General features: G+C 35.7%; 1 protein-coding gene across 1 annotated transcript in view; it reads left to right on the top strand.

The window, feature by feature from the left end:
• DPP8 (dipeptidyl-peptidase 8) overlaps positions 1–17,489 on the top strand; it is a 63,551-nt gene that overhangs the window by 2,886 nt on the left and 43,176 nt on the right. Inside the window, exon 2 of the mRNA XM_008575377.1 lies at positions 3,157–3,269. Coding sequence (XP_008573599.1) covers positions 3,157–3,269 — 113 coding nt within the window. The remainder of the gene's footprint in view (positions 1–3,156; positions 3,270–17,489) is intronic.

Here is a 17,489-nt window from a genome sequence, read left to right as displayed (position 1 = left end):
CCCCCCGCCGGGCGCGCCGCTCCCCTCCCAGGTGGCGCACTGGATAGTGCGCCGCTTGGGAGTGCAGCGGCGCTCCCGCCGAGGGGTTGGATCCCACATACAGACCGGTTCCTGCTCACTGGCTGAGCGAGGTGCGGGCGCAACACCGAGGGTTGCGATCCCGTTGCCGGTCCCAGTCTGGTACGGGCGCGACACTGAGGGTTGCGATCCATTGCCGGACACAAAAAAAGACAAAAAAAAAAATCTTCAATGTTTTTTTCACCACCTTTAATCAAATAAATTTTTAATTTAGTCCTTGCATCATTTATAATTTATTTTGCTGTAAGATATGAAGTAGAGAAAATACTTGTTCTCCTTGGGTAGCTATCCATTTATTTTAACAACATGTTTTGAATACCTTACTCCCTAATGATTAGAAATGCCACCTTTATCATATGTCATGTTCCCATATATAAATATTTGGATCTATTTGTGGACTTTGTGTTTTGTCGCATTGATCTGTCTGTCAGATCAAATTCCAATACTATGCTGCTCCTATTATTATTTATGTTACTATAACTCTGTATTTTACTGTTTGATACCATTAATCCCCCTTCATCACTTTTTTCATACTTTTATTGATTATTTTTGTTAGCTTGTTTTTCTGTAAGAACTTATAATTGGCTTTGTAGCCCTCCTCCTCCCCATCCTATTTATACTGTTTTAAGATACATTATATTTATAGATAATTTTAGAAGAGATTTGATATCGGTAAGATATTGAGGGCTGGCTGGTTCACTCAGTTGGTTAGAACGTGGAGCTAATACATCAAAGTCAAAGATTCGGATCCACGTACCAGCAAGCCATCAAAAAAAAAAAAAAGATGTTGAGCTTTTTAAGAAAATTGTGTGCGTTTTCATTTGTTCAAGTCTTTTATATCTGTTCAAATTTTATTTTATTTTTAAAAGATGACCAGTAAGGGGATCTTAACCCTTGGCTTGGTGTTGTCAGCACCATGCTCAGCCAGTGAGCCAACTGGCCATCCCTGTATAGGATGTGAACCCATGGTCCTGGTGTTATCAGCACCACACTCTCCCGAATGAGCCACGGGCTGGCCCCTATCTGTTCAAATTTTAAAGTGTTTCTCTATTCAAGTCATTGTTCTGAAATTTTTAATATACTTTAGACTTTTTCCTGATCACCTACTCAGAAGAAATCTTTTACAGGAAATTGTACATTTTTGAGAACTTTTATCCCGAATGTGGCATGAGTAAAAGAAACTCTATTATTTAGTAACAAGCATTATGTTACATTAGCATGTTATTTTTTCACATGCTTTGTTTTGTCACTTGTCCCTCATCATGTTCTCTTAGAGAAAAACAGGACTTATTAATACTGTCTCCTGAAGACATCAGCCCAAATAGACTGCTATAGCTCTGAAAGCCAGTAAATACCATTAGGAAAGAAACAATGGGAAAAAGTTCATTTTATATAGATAATATTCTGTACATAAAATACCTTGGAAATGTTTATTGGTCGTGGATAAAGCCAAGGAAGACATTATGGAGCTAGGAGCATATAGAGAGGGACAACTGAAATGATTGTGGGGAGTGGTTCTCATTTGAGGATAGATGAGAACCAGTTTGGTTTTTTTTTTATATCTGAGGGCTGAAACCTCTTAGAAGGAGAAGTTTAAGGAGGATATGATCACCTTTTGTAAAATTGTGAATGGTATGAATAGGTTACCAATATCTTGAGAATTCTATAACAAAGCAACTCTGGAATAAACAAAATAGATTTAAGACAAAATCAACTACTGAAGTGAATGTCAGCTGATATCTTACTTTTGACTCCAAAGGCAACACAGACTAAGAAAGGTTTAGAAAAATAAGGGGATAAAGCAAAATATGGATATTAGGGGGCTCATCCTCAACTTTTGCAAGAGTTAGCATGCAAGTTCCCATGTCCTTCCACAAACTGCCTTTTGCTTCCATCACCAGAAACATAGGCTGAGAATCTGTTCCACACTAGAGCAAATTTCTTGTTCTTTCTGTGTGATTTATTTTTTCCCTTCCTTTACTCTCCCCTAGCTTTTTATCTTTTTTTTTTTTTTTTGGCAGCTGGCCGGTACCCCTTACCTTTTTGGAAGTGATACCTTTCTAGCACTTCTTAGGGTAGAAGAGCTTCGTTTTATTTTGTTCGACTTTTTGGTTCACATCTTCATACCCATAGTGTGTTTCTGTAACTTCTCTTTTATACCTAGCTCATTCTACACTGTTGTAATCATCCAGCTCAGTTATTGCATGACTTCACAGAATAGATCTGGCCTAGTTTAGACCTCTTTTTTTTTTTTTGTCTTTTGTCTTTTTCCGTGTCCGGCAACGGATCGCAACCCTCAGTGTTGCCCCCGCACCGGACCAGGGACCGGCAACGGGACCGCAACCCTCGGCGTTGCTCCCACGCCTCGCTCAGCCAGTGAGCGGGAACCGGTCTTTATGTGGGATCCGAACCCTCAGGCGGGAGCGCTGCCACACTTCCCAAGCGGCGCACTTATCCAGTGCGCCACCGGGCCGGCCCAAGTTTAGACCTCTTTTTCCTTTTCCCTTCCCTAATTAATAAAGGACAAAGAGATTTTTAGCAAGACATCAGATTCTGTATTGTTTTAATGTGAGTATACTTTTGTTTGAAACTCCAAAGGCCTTATTAATGATTACAGTTATAGAACTGTTATAATGAAGAAAACCTAGAATTCAGTTAGACCTATGTGTGTTTCTAAATAAGTACTTTAAATGATTCAGAAAAAAAATTTAGTAATCTGAAGTTGTCAAGTTGGAATCTCATGAATCTGTTGCCAACTTGTGAGGGACTAACAGTTCTCAAAAAATTCCAAAAATGACAGTTGTCTTAACTCTCCTTGCATCATCTTACATACTTTGGTTTGTTTTGAGAGGGGACTAAGATCTGAATATCTAAATGGAACATGAGCGTTTTTTCTGTAAAGCCTTGGTTTTATTGATGAAAGTTTCCATGGCATATGGCATATGCACATCTTGTTCATTGTAGATCCCATAGAGTGCAAAATATTGCAATATATGGAAAGCATTATGTGCTTATTACTGTGATTGTAGTAAGAATGCTACTTGAAAAAAAAAAAAAAGTGATTGTTTTCTCTTACAGCCATGTCTGGTGAGAACAGAGAAAATACTCTATTTTATTCTGAAATTCCCAAAACCATCAACAGAGCAGCAGTATTAATGCTTTCTTGGAAGCCTCTTTTGGATCTTTTTCAGGTACGATTAAATATTGTTAATACTAAGATTTGGTATATGTTTTCAGAGACTGCATGTATTTAGAGGCAGAAATTCAGCTGGGAATGAAGTAGATGTGAATCAGAAGAAATTAAAACATTTTTGTTTTTGCATATATGACCCTTAAATTCCATTTAATTCTCAATATCTGAAACTAAGGGATATTACAATTCAGTTTATTTTTTAACTACCTTCTCCCTGATTAACTGTCTTTCCTTTCCATAAACTTTATAGTTAGGTAGTTCTCACAGTTTTTGGAGTTGTTGTTCACATAAAAGAACTAATATATATTTACAGAAAGTTTTATATTTAGATCTTTAAATTGAATTTGTAGTTCTAATGCTTAGTAACAGCACAAACTTAAATAAAGGTACTAAGTTCAGTTTTTGCTTCTAACTATTATAAATTTAATTTTTGTAAAATCAAAGCTTAGGGTTTTTTTCCTGATATTTTATCTTTATGCAAAAAAGTAAGTAGTTGAAAACTGACAAGGTGATATTTGGGTGCAATTGTTTGCCTTTTTCTTTCTCATTTATTATTTTTACATTGAATATTTTCTTATTAAATAGCATGTTTGGGTTAAACTGAACTAAAATGTGGTATTTCTCATAGGAATTTTGAAAAATATAACTTCTATGACAACTAATCATTTTGATTACAACTATTTATTATGGATGTTGTTCTTTTACATAGGCTTGTGACTTTTCTTTAAAACAAAAAAAAATCCTTATTCTAAGAACTGAAATAATAGTAATTTTGTCACAGAACAGTTTGTAAATCAATGAGTCAAAGTTGTTAAATTTTTATTATGGAAATTTTTTAAAAAGTTCCACAAATTAGAATAACATGTGAACCATTTTCAACCATTATTAAATCTTGGCCATCAGTGTTCCATTGTAACCTTACCAACTCCCTCCTTACAACTCCCACTCCAACTTTTCAGATCATTTTGAAGCAGATGCCAGATATATCATTTCATTCCTAAATAAATCAGAATGTATCTCTGATGGATACAAATTCTTTTTGGGTATCACCATAATATCATTATCACACTTAAAAAAAATTATTGATCATTTCTTCATATCATTAAATATTCAATTAATGTTAAGATTTCTCTACTATTTTAATAATTTTTTCTCTGTTTTTTAATACTTAGTTTAAATCAAGATTTAAATAAATAAGGCCCATATATTGCAATTGATTGGTAGTTCTCTTTTCATCTATTCGTTTCCACTCCATCATTTTTTCCCCTCAATGCAGTTTGTCTGTTGAAGAAAGAGGGTCCGTAGAATTGTTCTCATCTGGATTTTGCTGATTGTATACCTCTAGTGTGTTATTTGCTATGTTCTTCAATCCCCTGTATTTTCTGTAAACATAAATAGTTAGTTAGATCTAGAAGCTTGATTAGACCCAGATTTACTTTTTTTTTTCGGCAAGACTAATTCATAGTTCAAAAGAATTAAAAGCAGAGTCTTTTATTTTATTTATTTTTTTTAAAGATGACTGGTAAGGGAATCTCAACCCTTGACTTGGTGTTGTCATCACCAGGCTCTCCCATGTGAGCTAACCAGCCATCCCTATATAGGGATCCGAACCCTTGGCCTTGGTGTTATCAGCACCACACTCTCCCAAGTGAGCCATGGGCTGGCCCTAGAAGCAGGGTCTTGAGAAGATATTTATTTGTACAGTTGTGTTCATAGCAGCATTATTCACAGAGAGGTGGAAGCAACCCAAATGTCCACTGATAGATGAATGGATAAACAAAATATGATACATACATATAATAAAATATTATTCAGCCCTAAAAAGGAAGGAAATTCTGACACATGCTACAACATGGATGAACCTTAAGGACATTATGTGAGACACATCAGTCACAAAAAGACAAATACTGTATGTTTCCATTTATATGAAGTACTTAAAGTAGTCATATTCATAAAAAAAGAGAGTACAATGGTAGTTGCCAGGAGTTGGGGAGGGTGATAAATGGGGAGTTATTCTTCAGTGGGTATAGAGTTTCAGTATTGCAAGATGAAAAAGTTCTGTTGGGCCGGCCCGGTGGCGCACTGTGCTTGGGAGTGTAGTGGCGCTCCCGCCGAGGGTTCGGATCCCACATACAGACCGGTTCCCGCTCACTGGCTGGGCGAGGTGTGGGGGCAACGCCGAGGGTTGCGATCCCGTTGCCGGTCCCGGTCCGGTACGGGCGCGACACTGAGGGTTGTGATCCGTTGCCGGACATGAAAAAAGACAAAAAGGAAAAAAAAAAAAAGTTCTGGAGAGCGATCGTGCAATGATGTGAATATACTTTACTGAACTGTACACTTAAAAATGGTTAAGATGGTAAATTTTATGTTGTATGTGTTTTACTGCATAGATGATGATGTGTGCTTCCATCAGGAGACATATAAGGCCTTATTTCTATTCTTGTTATATTAGCACCCTTTGAGCATTGCCAAAATCCATTAATTTATTAGGGGCTTTAAATGGTGATATTTTATCATTGCTCCTTCATTTAGTGACTGAAATACTTTTATAAAGAGAAACTTCTATTCAACAACTATTCAGTTACTCTGAGGTCCAGTTCACAATGGAAAGATAAATTATTCTCTTTATTTACCATTTTTCAAATAATAAATTTATTTCCTGGTGTCCTCTACAGGTGATCAGTTAAGGTTTTGTAGTTTTTTGCATCTTCATGAACTTACAGATTTAAACCTGTTTGATATCTTTTGAGCCATTGACAGCTCTTCTTCTATAAATTGTCCTATTTTTGGTCAGTGGATGCACCTTCACCTTGACATGTCAAATCTCTTTGACATGACCCTGGTAATGTTTGATAGTTCTCTTATTTTTTGGTATAATGAAGATGTTCCATCATCATTTGACACATTGCCTACCCCATGCTTGGAATCAGCAAAGTGGTATCAATAGATTATGACCTGGGTACATGGGATGCTTATAATTCTTGGGTTGGTAATTGTTTCTAGATCTTATCAGTGGTTTCACAAACTGGAAAATAGATACATTTTGTGTGTGTATGTGTGTATTTGAAATATAAGTATCAGTAGGAATTCATATCAACTGAAGCAATATACTTTTGTATATCATAAGGTCACAGTGATATATCCAATTCAAATTCTGTACTACAGGATTTTTATTTAACCTCATTTATCTTACATATGAATGTACTTTCTTTGATGCCAAAGATCCCAGTTTAAACAACATACTATAATTACTCATTTGCTTTGCCCCATATTACATACACAATAGTTTCAAAATAACAAACCAATGCACCAATGCTATGATTACTCACATCAGTAACTTGGAATTGTTTTTCTCTATGTAGCTATGCCACCAATATAGTCAGATTCATTTGCTTCATTTTTGTTTTCAAATTCTAAGGATTCCTTTATGTTTTGTTTTATAGAATACTTATATGATTCTAAAGTCAGATCTACAAAACAAGATATATTCAGAGAAGCCTAGCTTTTTTCCCTATCTCTTCTACCCTGTTTCCTTCCCACTCCCTAACCTTTTTTTTTAAATGGCTTATCCTTCCTTTTTAAAAACTGTAAGAGAGTACATAGATGTTCATATCCTTCTCTTCTTAGATAAATAGTAGCACACAATATCTCTCTTCTTAGATAAATAGTAACATACAATAATACATTTTCTCCACTGTGCAATTTTCTATTAACAATCTTATCCTTCAGATCACTCCAGAGGAGTGTGTGTATGTATATATATATGTATATCTCATTATGATCTTTAGTTCTTGTACATCTGTGTTGAGTTCTGCAGATGAGCCATATTCAGCCAGTTCCCTCTTGATGGACATTTCAGTTATTCTAAATCTTGCTGTTACAAATAGTACTGCAATAAAACGACTTGGGCAAACAACTTTTTACATTTTTACCAGTTTGTCTTTGAGCTAGACTCTTGGAAACGAGATTGCTAAACCAGAGGCTATATGCTTTTGTAATTTTGCTAGATATTAAATATTACCAAATTTCCCTCCCTAGGAACTGTGTCATTTTGAATTCTCACCAGTAAGGCATAAGGGTATCTGTTTCTCCACAGACTCTTCAACACAGTCTATGCTCAAACATTTAGATTTTCATCAGTTTGGTAGACAGAAAATGGTATCCTGGTGTAATTTTAATTTGTATTTCTTTTATGGGCAAGGTTGATCATCTTTTTATATAGTTGAAGGTTATTTGCATTTCTTTCTGTATAAATTGTTGATGCATATTTCTAACTCATTTTTCTGTAGGTGGTTGGTCTTCATTTCTAAGAGGCTTTTATACACTAGGGTTATAAACCCTTTTTTATAAAGTGACATAGTTTGCAAATATTTTTTCCAAGGTTGTCATTTGTATTTTACTTTCTTTATGGTGTGTGTGTGTGTGTGTGTGTGTTGACCATGTGAAAGGTTGTTATGTAATAAAATATATCAATCTATTTTTTATTGTATCTTTTTGATTTTAAGTCATAGTTAAGACAGTTTTTACTACTTCAAAGTTACAAAAGAATTCACCTACATTTTCATCTAGTACTTAACATGGTTTCATTTTTTAAAGCATTATGAGGTATAATTGACATACAATAAATGCAAATTTTTTTTTTCCTTTTTGTCTTTTTTACTGACCGGTAACGGGATTGCAACCCTCGGTGTCGCGCCCGCACCGGGGACTGGCAACAGGATCGCAACCCTCGGTGTTGCGCCCGCACCACGCTCAACCAGTGAGCGGGAACCGGTCTCCACATGGGATCCGAACCCTCGGCGGTTCCCTGGGAGCACTCTCCAGTGCGCCACCGGGCCGGCCCCCAATAAATGCAAATTTTAAACTGTACAATTTGATAGATAGTTTGGCCATATGTATGCACCTGTGAAATTGTTACCTCAGTCATTGCACCCAAAAGTTTCCTTTTGGTCCTTTGTAAGCTTCCAGCCCCCTGTATCCCCAAGGAACTGTACCAGTCTTGCACATCTTTTGTAAGATTTATCTCTAAATATTTCATATTTTTTTATACTGTTGTAAATGGTATTGCTTTTTAATTTCAATTCCTGGTTGTTTTTTGCTAGTGTTTAGAAATGCAATTGATTTTTATATATTGATTTTATATCCAGAACCTAGTTTAAACTCATTTATTAGTTCCATTAGCTTTTTTGTAGATTTTGTTGGATTTTCTATATAAATGTTTATGTTGTATGCAAACATTGGCAGTTTTACTCCTTCCTTTACAATCTGGGTACGTTTTGTTTCTTTTTGTCTTACCGTGTTGGCCAACAGTACAATGCTGAATAGAAGTGGTGAAAGCAGACATTCTTTTCTTTCTGATCTTAGGAGGAGGCTTTCAGTCCTTTATCATTAAGTATATCAGCTATAGGTTTTTCGTAAATGCCCTTTTGTTAGGCTGAAGAAATTCCCTTCTATTTCTAGTTCGCTCCACGCTCAACCAGTGAGCGGGAACCGGTCTCCACATGGGATCCGAACCCTCGGTGGGAGCGTCGCCGCGCTCCCAAGCAGCGCACTCTCCAGTGCGCCACCGGGCCGGCCCGCATTGCAGCAATTTTAGAAAACTATCTGTCATCATCTACTAAAGCTAAAGACAGGTGAACCCTTGACCCGTCAATTCTACTCCAGGGATTGAACCCTGGACCTTGGTGTTACCAGCACCACACTCTAACCAACTGAGCTAACCGACCGGCTCTGGATTTTGTCAAATGTTTTTTCTGTCTGTTGAGAAGAGCATATGGCTTTTCTTTTTTAGTTTGTTAATATGGTAAAACACATCAATTGATTATTGAGTGGATATTAAACCAGCATTGTATTTCTGGGATAAAGCCCACTTGGTTATGATGTATCATCCTTTTAAATATTATTGGATTCAGTTTGTTAAAATTTTTAGATTTTTAATGTGTATGTTCATATTGGTCTGTAGAGTTCTTTTCTTGTATTTTCTTTGTCTGATTTTGATATTAGTGTTATTTATGCTGGCATACAGTAAGTTGGAAGGTATTTCTCCTTTTTAATTTTCTAGAAGAATTTGTTCGGTAAGATTCACCAGTGAAGCCATCTGGACCTGTAGTTTTCTTTTTGGAAAGGTTTTGAACTAGAAATTTGGTTTCTTTATGAAATACAGTGTTATTCAGGTTTTATGTATATATATATATTTTTTTTTTTTTTTTAAATTAAATTAAATTTAATTTTTTTGCTGCCCTCAGTGTCGCGCCCGTACCGGACCGGGACCGGCCACGGGATCGCAACCCTCGGTGTTGCTCCCGCCCCTCGCTCAGCCAGTGAGCAGCCGGTCTGTATGTGGGATCCGAACCCTCGGTGGGAGCGCCACCACGCTTCCCAAGCGGCACACTATAGCAGTGTGCCACCAGGCCGGCCTTGAAATTTTCTTTGATGTTAGTATAGCTACTCCAACGCCGAACCCTCGGTGGGAGCGCCACCACGCTTCCCAAGCGGCGCACTATAGCAGTGTGCCACCAGGCCGGCCTTGAAATTTTCTTTGATGTTAGTATAGCTACTCCAACTTTTTTTGATTAGTGTTATAATGAAATATGCTTTTCCATTCTTTTATTTTTTAACAGCTTTATGGAGATATAATTCACATGCCATACAGTTCACCCATTTAAAGTATATAATTCAGTAGCGTTTAGTGTATGCACAGTTAGGCAACTATCATAACAATCTAATTTTAGAATATTTTTGTCATTCCAAAAGAAACCCATTAGCTGTCACCCCTCATCCACCTCACTCTCCCTTCCCCCAGGATTTGTTAACCACTAATCTACTTTGGATCTCTATAGATTTGTCTACTCTGAACATTTTATATAAACAGAATCATACACATGTAGTCCTTTATGATTGGTTCCTTTCACTTAGCATAATATTTTCTGTATTCATTTACATTGTAGAGGTAACAATACTTCATTATTTATTTTTATGGCTGAATAATATTCCATTACATGGCTATACTACATTTTGTTTATTAGTCAGTTTATGGACATTTGGGTTGTTTCAACTTTGAGGCTTTTATGAATAGTGCTTCTAACATTAGTATATAAGTTTTTGTTTACATTTATGTTTTCATTTCTCTAGGGTATATATCTAGAAATGGAATTGCTGGGTCATGTGGTAACTCTGTGTTTACATTTTTAGGGAACTGCCAAACTTTTTCATAGAAGCTGCATCATTTTACATTTACATAAGCCTTGTACGAGGGTTCCAAATTCTCTACATCCTCATCAACCCTTGTAATTGTGTGTCATTTTGATTAAAGCCAATCTTCCTAGTAGGTTTGAAGTAGTAATTCATTGTCATTTTGATTTGCCTTTCCCTAATGACCAGTGATGATGAGTATCTTCTCACGTGTTTATTGACCATTTGTATATTTTCTTTGGAGAAATGTCTGCTCAAGTCCTTTGCCTGTTTTTAATTGGGTCTTTTTAATGCTGAGTTATGAGAGTTCTTTACGTGTTCTGGATACTAGACCTTATCAAATATATAATTTATAAATATTTTCTCCCATTCAATGGGGGGATGTCTTTTTACTTTTTTTTTTTTTTTTTCCATTGCAGCAGTCATTAATTTGTTAGTATAAAATCAGTGACAACTACCTTTGGCAAGTGTTTAGTACTATAATAATTTACATGTAAACATTTAAACACAATTAGTTTGGTCTCTTCTTTATGGAGGATAAGACATTTTTGTGCTTTCTGACTCGCCCCTTTTCTTCTATTTGTCATTTACCTTAATCTGAAGTATTTATGCCTTCATTTCTTTAAAAAAATTGTGATGAAATATACATAACAAAAATTTACCATCTTAATCATTTTTAATTGTGTATTAGTGCACAGCAGTGACATTAAGTTCATTCACATTGTTGTGTGACCATCACCGCCATCCATCCACAGAACTCTTTTCATCTTGCAAAACGTAATTCTACCCACTAAACAGTAACTTCTCATTACCCTTTGCCCTCTGCCCCCTGCCCTGGCAACCACCCTTCTGTCTATGAATTTAACTACTCTAACTACCTCATATGCAGTATTTGTCTCTTTGTGGCTGGTTTATCTCATTTAGCACATTGTCTTCAAGGTTCATCCATGTTGGAGCATGTTTCACATTTTGTGTATCCATTCATCTGTTGGTGGACACTTGGATTGCTTCCACCTTTTGGCTATTGTGAATAATGCTGGTATGAACATGGGTGTACAAATATCTGTTTCTGTTGCTGCTCTCTGTTATTTTGGATATACAAGTATACCCAGAAGTGGAATTTCTGGATCATACAGTAATTGTATTTTTAAGTTTTTGAGAAACCGCCATAGTTTTTTTCCATACTGGATATACCGTTTTACATTCGCACCAGCACTGTATAGGATTTTAATTTCTCCACATCCTCATCAACACTTGTTATTTTCTGGTATTTTGATAATCGCCATCCTAATGGATGTGAGGTATATCTCACTGTGGTTTTGATTTGCATTTCCCTAATGATTAGTGATGTTGAGCATCTTTTCATATGCTTATTAACCATTCATCTATTTCCTTTGGAGAAATATCTATTTAAGTCCTTTGCCCATTTTTTTAATTGAGTTGTTTGGTTTTTGTTGTTATTTATTTTCTTGATATTGTCCTGTTGGTTGGATAGGGCCCTCCCCCAAAATAAATTGAAGTCCTAAACCCTAGTGTCTATAAATGTGGCCTTATTTGAAAATAGGATCTTCGCAGAGTTTATTTTCTTGATATTGTCCTGTTGGTTGGATAGGGCCCTCCCCCAAAATAAATTGAAGTCTTAAACCCTAGTGTCTATAAATGTGGCCTTATTTGAAAATAGGATCTTCGCAGAGGTAATTAAGGATCTTGAGATGACATAATCCTGCATTTAGGGTGGATCCTAAATATAATTACTGTTGTCCTTATAAGAGAAAGGAGAGAAAAATTTGAGATACTCAGACACAGAAAGTGAAGGCCGTGATAAGACAGATTAGAGTTATGTTGACACAAGCCTAGGATCCCCTGGAGCCACCAGAAGCTGTAATAGGCAAAGAAGGATTCTCCTCTAGAACCTTTGAATGGAGCCTGGTCCTGCTGACAACTTGATTTTGGGCTTCTGGCCTCCAGAACTGTGATAATAAATTTGTTGTTTTCAGCCACCAAGTTTGTTATAGCAGCTCTAGAAAACTAATATATGTCCTTTGACACACACAGTTTTTAATTTTGATGACGTTCAATATACCTGTTATTTTCTTTGATTGCTTTTGTTTTTGGTGTCATATCCAGGAAACTTGCTTAATCCAAGGTCATGCAGATTTTCATCTATGTTTTCTTAAATAAGAGTTTTATAGTTTTAGCTCTAACATTTAGGTTTTTGGTCCATTGAGTTCATTTTTGTATATGGTGTGAGATAGAGGTCCAAATTAATTCTTCTACATGTGGCTATCCAGTTATCACAGCACCATTTGTTGAAGAACTATCCCCATTAAATGGTCTTAGTACCCTTGTTGAAAATCAGTTTACTATAAATTTATTTATTTCTGGACTCTCAGTTCTAGTCCGTTGGCCTGTATGTCTATCCTTATGCCAGTACCATGTTGAATTGGTGAGTCCTCCAACATTGTTCTTTTTCAAGATTGTTTTTGCTATTCTGTGTCCCTTGCAATTTATATGAATATTATTAGGATCAGCTTGCCCATATCTGGAAAAAGGCAGTTGGAATTTTGATAGGTATTCCATTGACTTTGTCTTCCAATCCATGCTCATAGGATGTCTTTCCATTTATTTAGATCTTCTTTATTTTCTTTCAGTAGTGTTTCATAGTTTTCCGTATACAAGTCTTAGACTTTGGTTAAGTTTATTCACAAATGTTTTATTATTTTTGATGATAGTTTAAATGTCAACCACAGTTTTTTTAATTGCATTGTCAGATTGTTCATTGCTAGTGTATAGAAATGCAAATAATTTTTGTATATCGATCTTGTATCCTGCAACTTTCCTGAACTCATTTATTAGCTCTAATGGTTTTTTTTATAGATTTTTAGGGTTTTCTTTCTATATAAGATCATGTCATCTGCAGATAGAGATAGTTTTCCATCTTCCTTTACAGTTCAGATGCTTTTATTTCTTTTTCTTGCCCAGTTGCCCTGGCTAGAATCTCTAGTACAATGTTGACTAGAAGAGGTGAGAGCAAACATTCTCTATTTTTCATGGTCTTAAGAGACTTTTAGTTTTTCACCACTAAGAACGATGTTAGCTGTGGGTTTTTCACAGATGCCTTTTTATCAGACTGATAAATTCCCCCTCTACTCCTAGTTTGTTGAGTGGTTTTATCATGAAAGGGTGTTGTTTTTTGTTCAATTTTCTGTCTATTGAGATTATCGGGGTTTTTTTCCTTTATTATATTAATTGGAGTATTACATTGATTGGTTTTCATATGTTGAACCAAACTTGCATTCCTGGGATAAATTCTACTTGGCTATGTTGCATAATCCTTTTAGCATGCTCCTGTATTCAGTTTGCCAGTATTTTGTTGAGGATTTTTGCATCTATTTTAATAAAGCATATTGATCTATAGGTTTATTTTCTTGTGATATCTTTGTCTGGTTTGGTTTTCAGGGTAATACTGACCTCATTGAATAAGTTAGGAAGTGTTTTTACCTCCTTTTGTGGGGGGGGGATGTTTGAGAAGGATTGTTCTTAACTCTTCTTTAAACATTTGGTTGAAGAAACAAAAATAAAAAAGATGCAAAAAAAGAAATAAACATTTGGTTGAATTCATTAGTGAAGTTTTTCTTTGTTGGAAGTTTTTTGCTTACTAACTCAATCTCTTTATTTGTTATAGATCTATTCAGATTTTCTTTTTCTTGAGTCAGTTTTGATAGTGTTGTGTGTTTCTAGGAATTTTCATCTAGGTTATCTTATTTGTTGGCATATAGTTGTTCATTCTATTCCCTTATAATCCTTTTTATTCCTGTAAGGCTGTTAGTAATGACCCCTCTAATTCCTGATTTTAGTAATTTGAGCATGCTCGCTCACTCTCTTTCAATTACTTTAGGAAAATTTGTCAATTTTGATGAACCAACTTTTTGTTTTCTTGAGTTCTTTTGTTTTTCTATTCTCTATTGTGTTTATTTACAATCTAATTTGTATTATTTTCTTCCTTCTGCTTGCTTTGGTAGTTTAATTTGCTCTGTTTTTCCCCAGTATCTTTTTTTGTTTGTTTTGTTTTGTTTTAAAGCAGAGACTGGAGGAGTTTGAAGTTCTTGGATCAGCCTTCTCTTTTTGAGTCACTGGTCTCCACTCTCAGGTCGTCATACAGGGACCACTTTTCAGTTTCAATGCTGGCCCGCCCGGCCGACTGCCCGTGGGCTGTGGTGGCAGCGGCAGCGCAGAAATGGCCCACACTCTGCGGAAACCTGCCACTGGCCAGAGCCCATGGTGGCGCCCATCCTCCACTGAGTCAGCAGGGCACTTGGTGGTGTGGTGTCAGGGCCAGTGGGCCACCTCCCCAGTGTCTTGAGGTGGAAGATTAGGGTATTGGTTCGAGACCCTTTTTTTTTTTTTTTGACAGCTGGCAGGTAAGGGGATCCAAACCCTTGACCTTGGAGTTATAACATTGTACACTGTGCTCTAACCAACTGAGCTAACTGGCAGCCCAGAGATCTCTTTTAATGTAGGCATTTATAGTTATAAATTTCCCTGTGAGCAGTGCTTTCACTGCATCCTTTAAGTTTTGGTATACTATATTTTCATTTTCTTTTGTCTCAAGGTATTTTGTGATTTCTTCTTTGACCCATTGTCTTCCCTCTCCTTGTGCCACTGTCTGGAAACTTTCAAGATAGTTAGCTGGGACAATTATAAAGCTCACCTCATTTGATGCTCATTTCTCAGGAATTGCTGCCCTTTGTTGTCTGAAGTCTAGTGTCCTAAAAATGTTATTTTATTTATTTGGTCCACTTTCTCATTTGTTTCAGGTGGGAAGGTGAATATGGTCCCTAGTACTCCATCTTGGCTGGAAGTGAAAGTCAGTTTCTTTTTTAACATTTCAGTATCTGATCCTTTGGAATATGGAAGAAGTGGATCCAGTTTTGTCTTTTTGCATATGACTATACAGTAATTCCAACTGATTTAAAATTTAGATCAGTAGACACTGATTGTAAAAATCCCATCTTTTCCCCCACCATCTTTTTTTTTTTTTTTTTTTTTTCTTCTGCTGGCCAGTACAGGGTTCGAACCCCAGGACCTTGGTGTTATTGGCACCATGCTCTAACTGGTTGAGCTAACCAGCGGGCTCCCTACCATCTTTTTTGTACTAATTTCTATATTCAGTGTTCTTTTGGATTTTCTGTTCTAGATCATTGTTTATTCTGTTTTTCATGTTTTAATTTTTTAGTATGTAGTAAGGCTAATCTTGCTTCCCAGATTGATCTTTTTCAGGATTTTTTTTACCATCTTCCTTGTTAGTCTTTCAAATAACAGATTTTACTATCACAACATTAAAAATATGGAGTTCTTTTATGAAAGTTAGTTTCTTATCCTTAAATTTTCTTATGTTCTGATTATTAAGAATTAAGACATATTAAGAACTAACCAAGTCTGTTAACCTTCTGAGAGAATAAGAGGAGAGAAACAAATGTAATTATATACTCAGAATTGCTCTTGACATCAGTGGAAACAGTCATAAGAGAAATTTAAAACAAACAGAAAGATCAGAATTATTAAAAGTATATATTCAGTGAATTTGCTAGTTTTTTCTATTGGAGCCTAATACACATATACAAATGTGCATATATATAATTAAAAATTAATTTTAAAATGACACAAAGAATACATAAAACTAGGTGGGTTTTTAGCAGGATACTAAGGTTGTCTCATTTTTAACCTCACCAAACATCATTTTCGGTTTGCAAGTATGTACCTATATTTGCCACAATTCAACAATGTTTACTTTCAGTGTGCTGGCTTTATTTTGGAATGATACATTCCTGCCAATAAGCTTATCTAGACTCCTTTTTAAAGTATCATTTCTTGATAGCAGAAACTATGTCTGTTCCTTTAATGTGTTTTCTTTATCATACTCTGATAAAGCGTATAGAGCTCTTAGTAAGGGAAGATGTAAATGTAATTTTTTGAAGGTACCACATATTAAGTTTATTTTCTTCTTTATTTTCCTTTTAAAATTTATTCATTTACCAAATAATACTTCTATCTTGGGAAAGCCCCTCATAATCATCAATCATTAGTTACAATTAATTATAGACATTCTTTGAAAGAGATTGTAATAGCTATGTTGTAGGTAGAAAAACAAAATGACAGATTCTGCTCTCAAAAAAAATTATTTTTTAGTCTGTTAGGAAATATACTGAAAAAGTGAAAAACAATACCATAACCAAATAAGCAAAAGAGACAGTAACTCCTATAAACATTTTGAAGAAGAGATCACTGTGTGCCACAACGGATCACAAAACTTTACTGGCTGAGGTTGAATTTGAGCTACGGTTTTGGGGTATAAGTAAAAGTTGGATGGGTAGAAAGAAAAAAAGCCTTTCAAGAGTTGGGGTAGGGGGTGGAACAGACAAAGATCAGGAGACAGAAAATCAGACATTGGGTTTTAGGTCAGTGATGTAACCAGCCTGACCTCTAGGGTTTTATTAGAGGAGTATTAGTAGATATAGTGGAAAGGTACTGATAATAGCTGGCATTTGAGAGCTTACTCTGTGCCAGTCGTTGTGCTAAGCACTTTACATATTTTTATCTAAATTAATCTTCACAAAGCTGATGTAGATGACACATTACTATTTTGAAAATGAGGAAAGTTACTTTTGAAAAAATTAAGGTACTTGCCCAGGGTCAGACTTCTAGTCAAGGGTCAAAGTGTTGATTCAAAGCACTTGACTTCAGAGTCTGTGTTCTTAACTGCATCCAAAAAACACAGTTAGGTTGTAGAAAGTCTTGAATGCCAACGTGATGGGATTTTCTTGTTCTCTAGTGTATACAATAATCATCTAAAGATTCTTTACCAAGAAATCTTTCAACAGACTTCCTGAAATTAATCTGCTTATAGTTGCTGGAAAATTTGGGGGTTACTCAAAATGTAGACTCAATAATGTTGGAGATGCTAGGATTTCAGGGCTAATAGGCAAGTTTTCAGAAGACTATAATAGGTGTCTTTTCTTCCGTAATA

Source organism: Galeopterus variegatus, unplaced genomic scaffold (genome assembly GCF_000696425.1).
Source record: "Galeopterus variegatus unplaced genomic scaffold, G_variegatus-3.0.2 Scaffold1178, whole genome shotgun sequence".
In the NCBI taxonomy this organism is placed as follows: Eukaryota; Metazoa; Chordata; class Mammalia; order Dermoptera; family Cynocephalidae; genus Galeopterus; species Galeopterus variegatus.
This window is presented reverse-complemented; position numbering and strand designations above follow the sequence as displayed.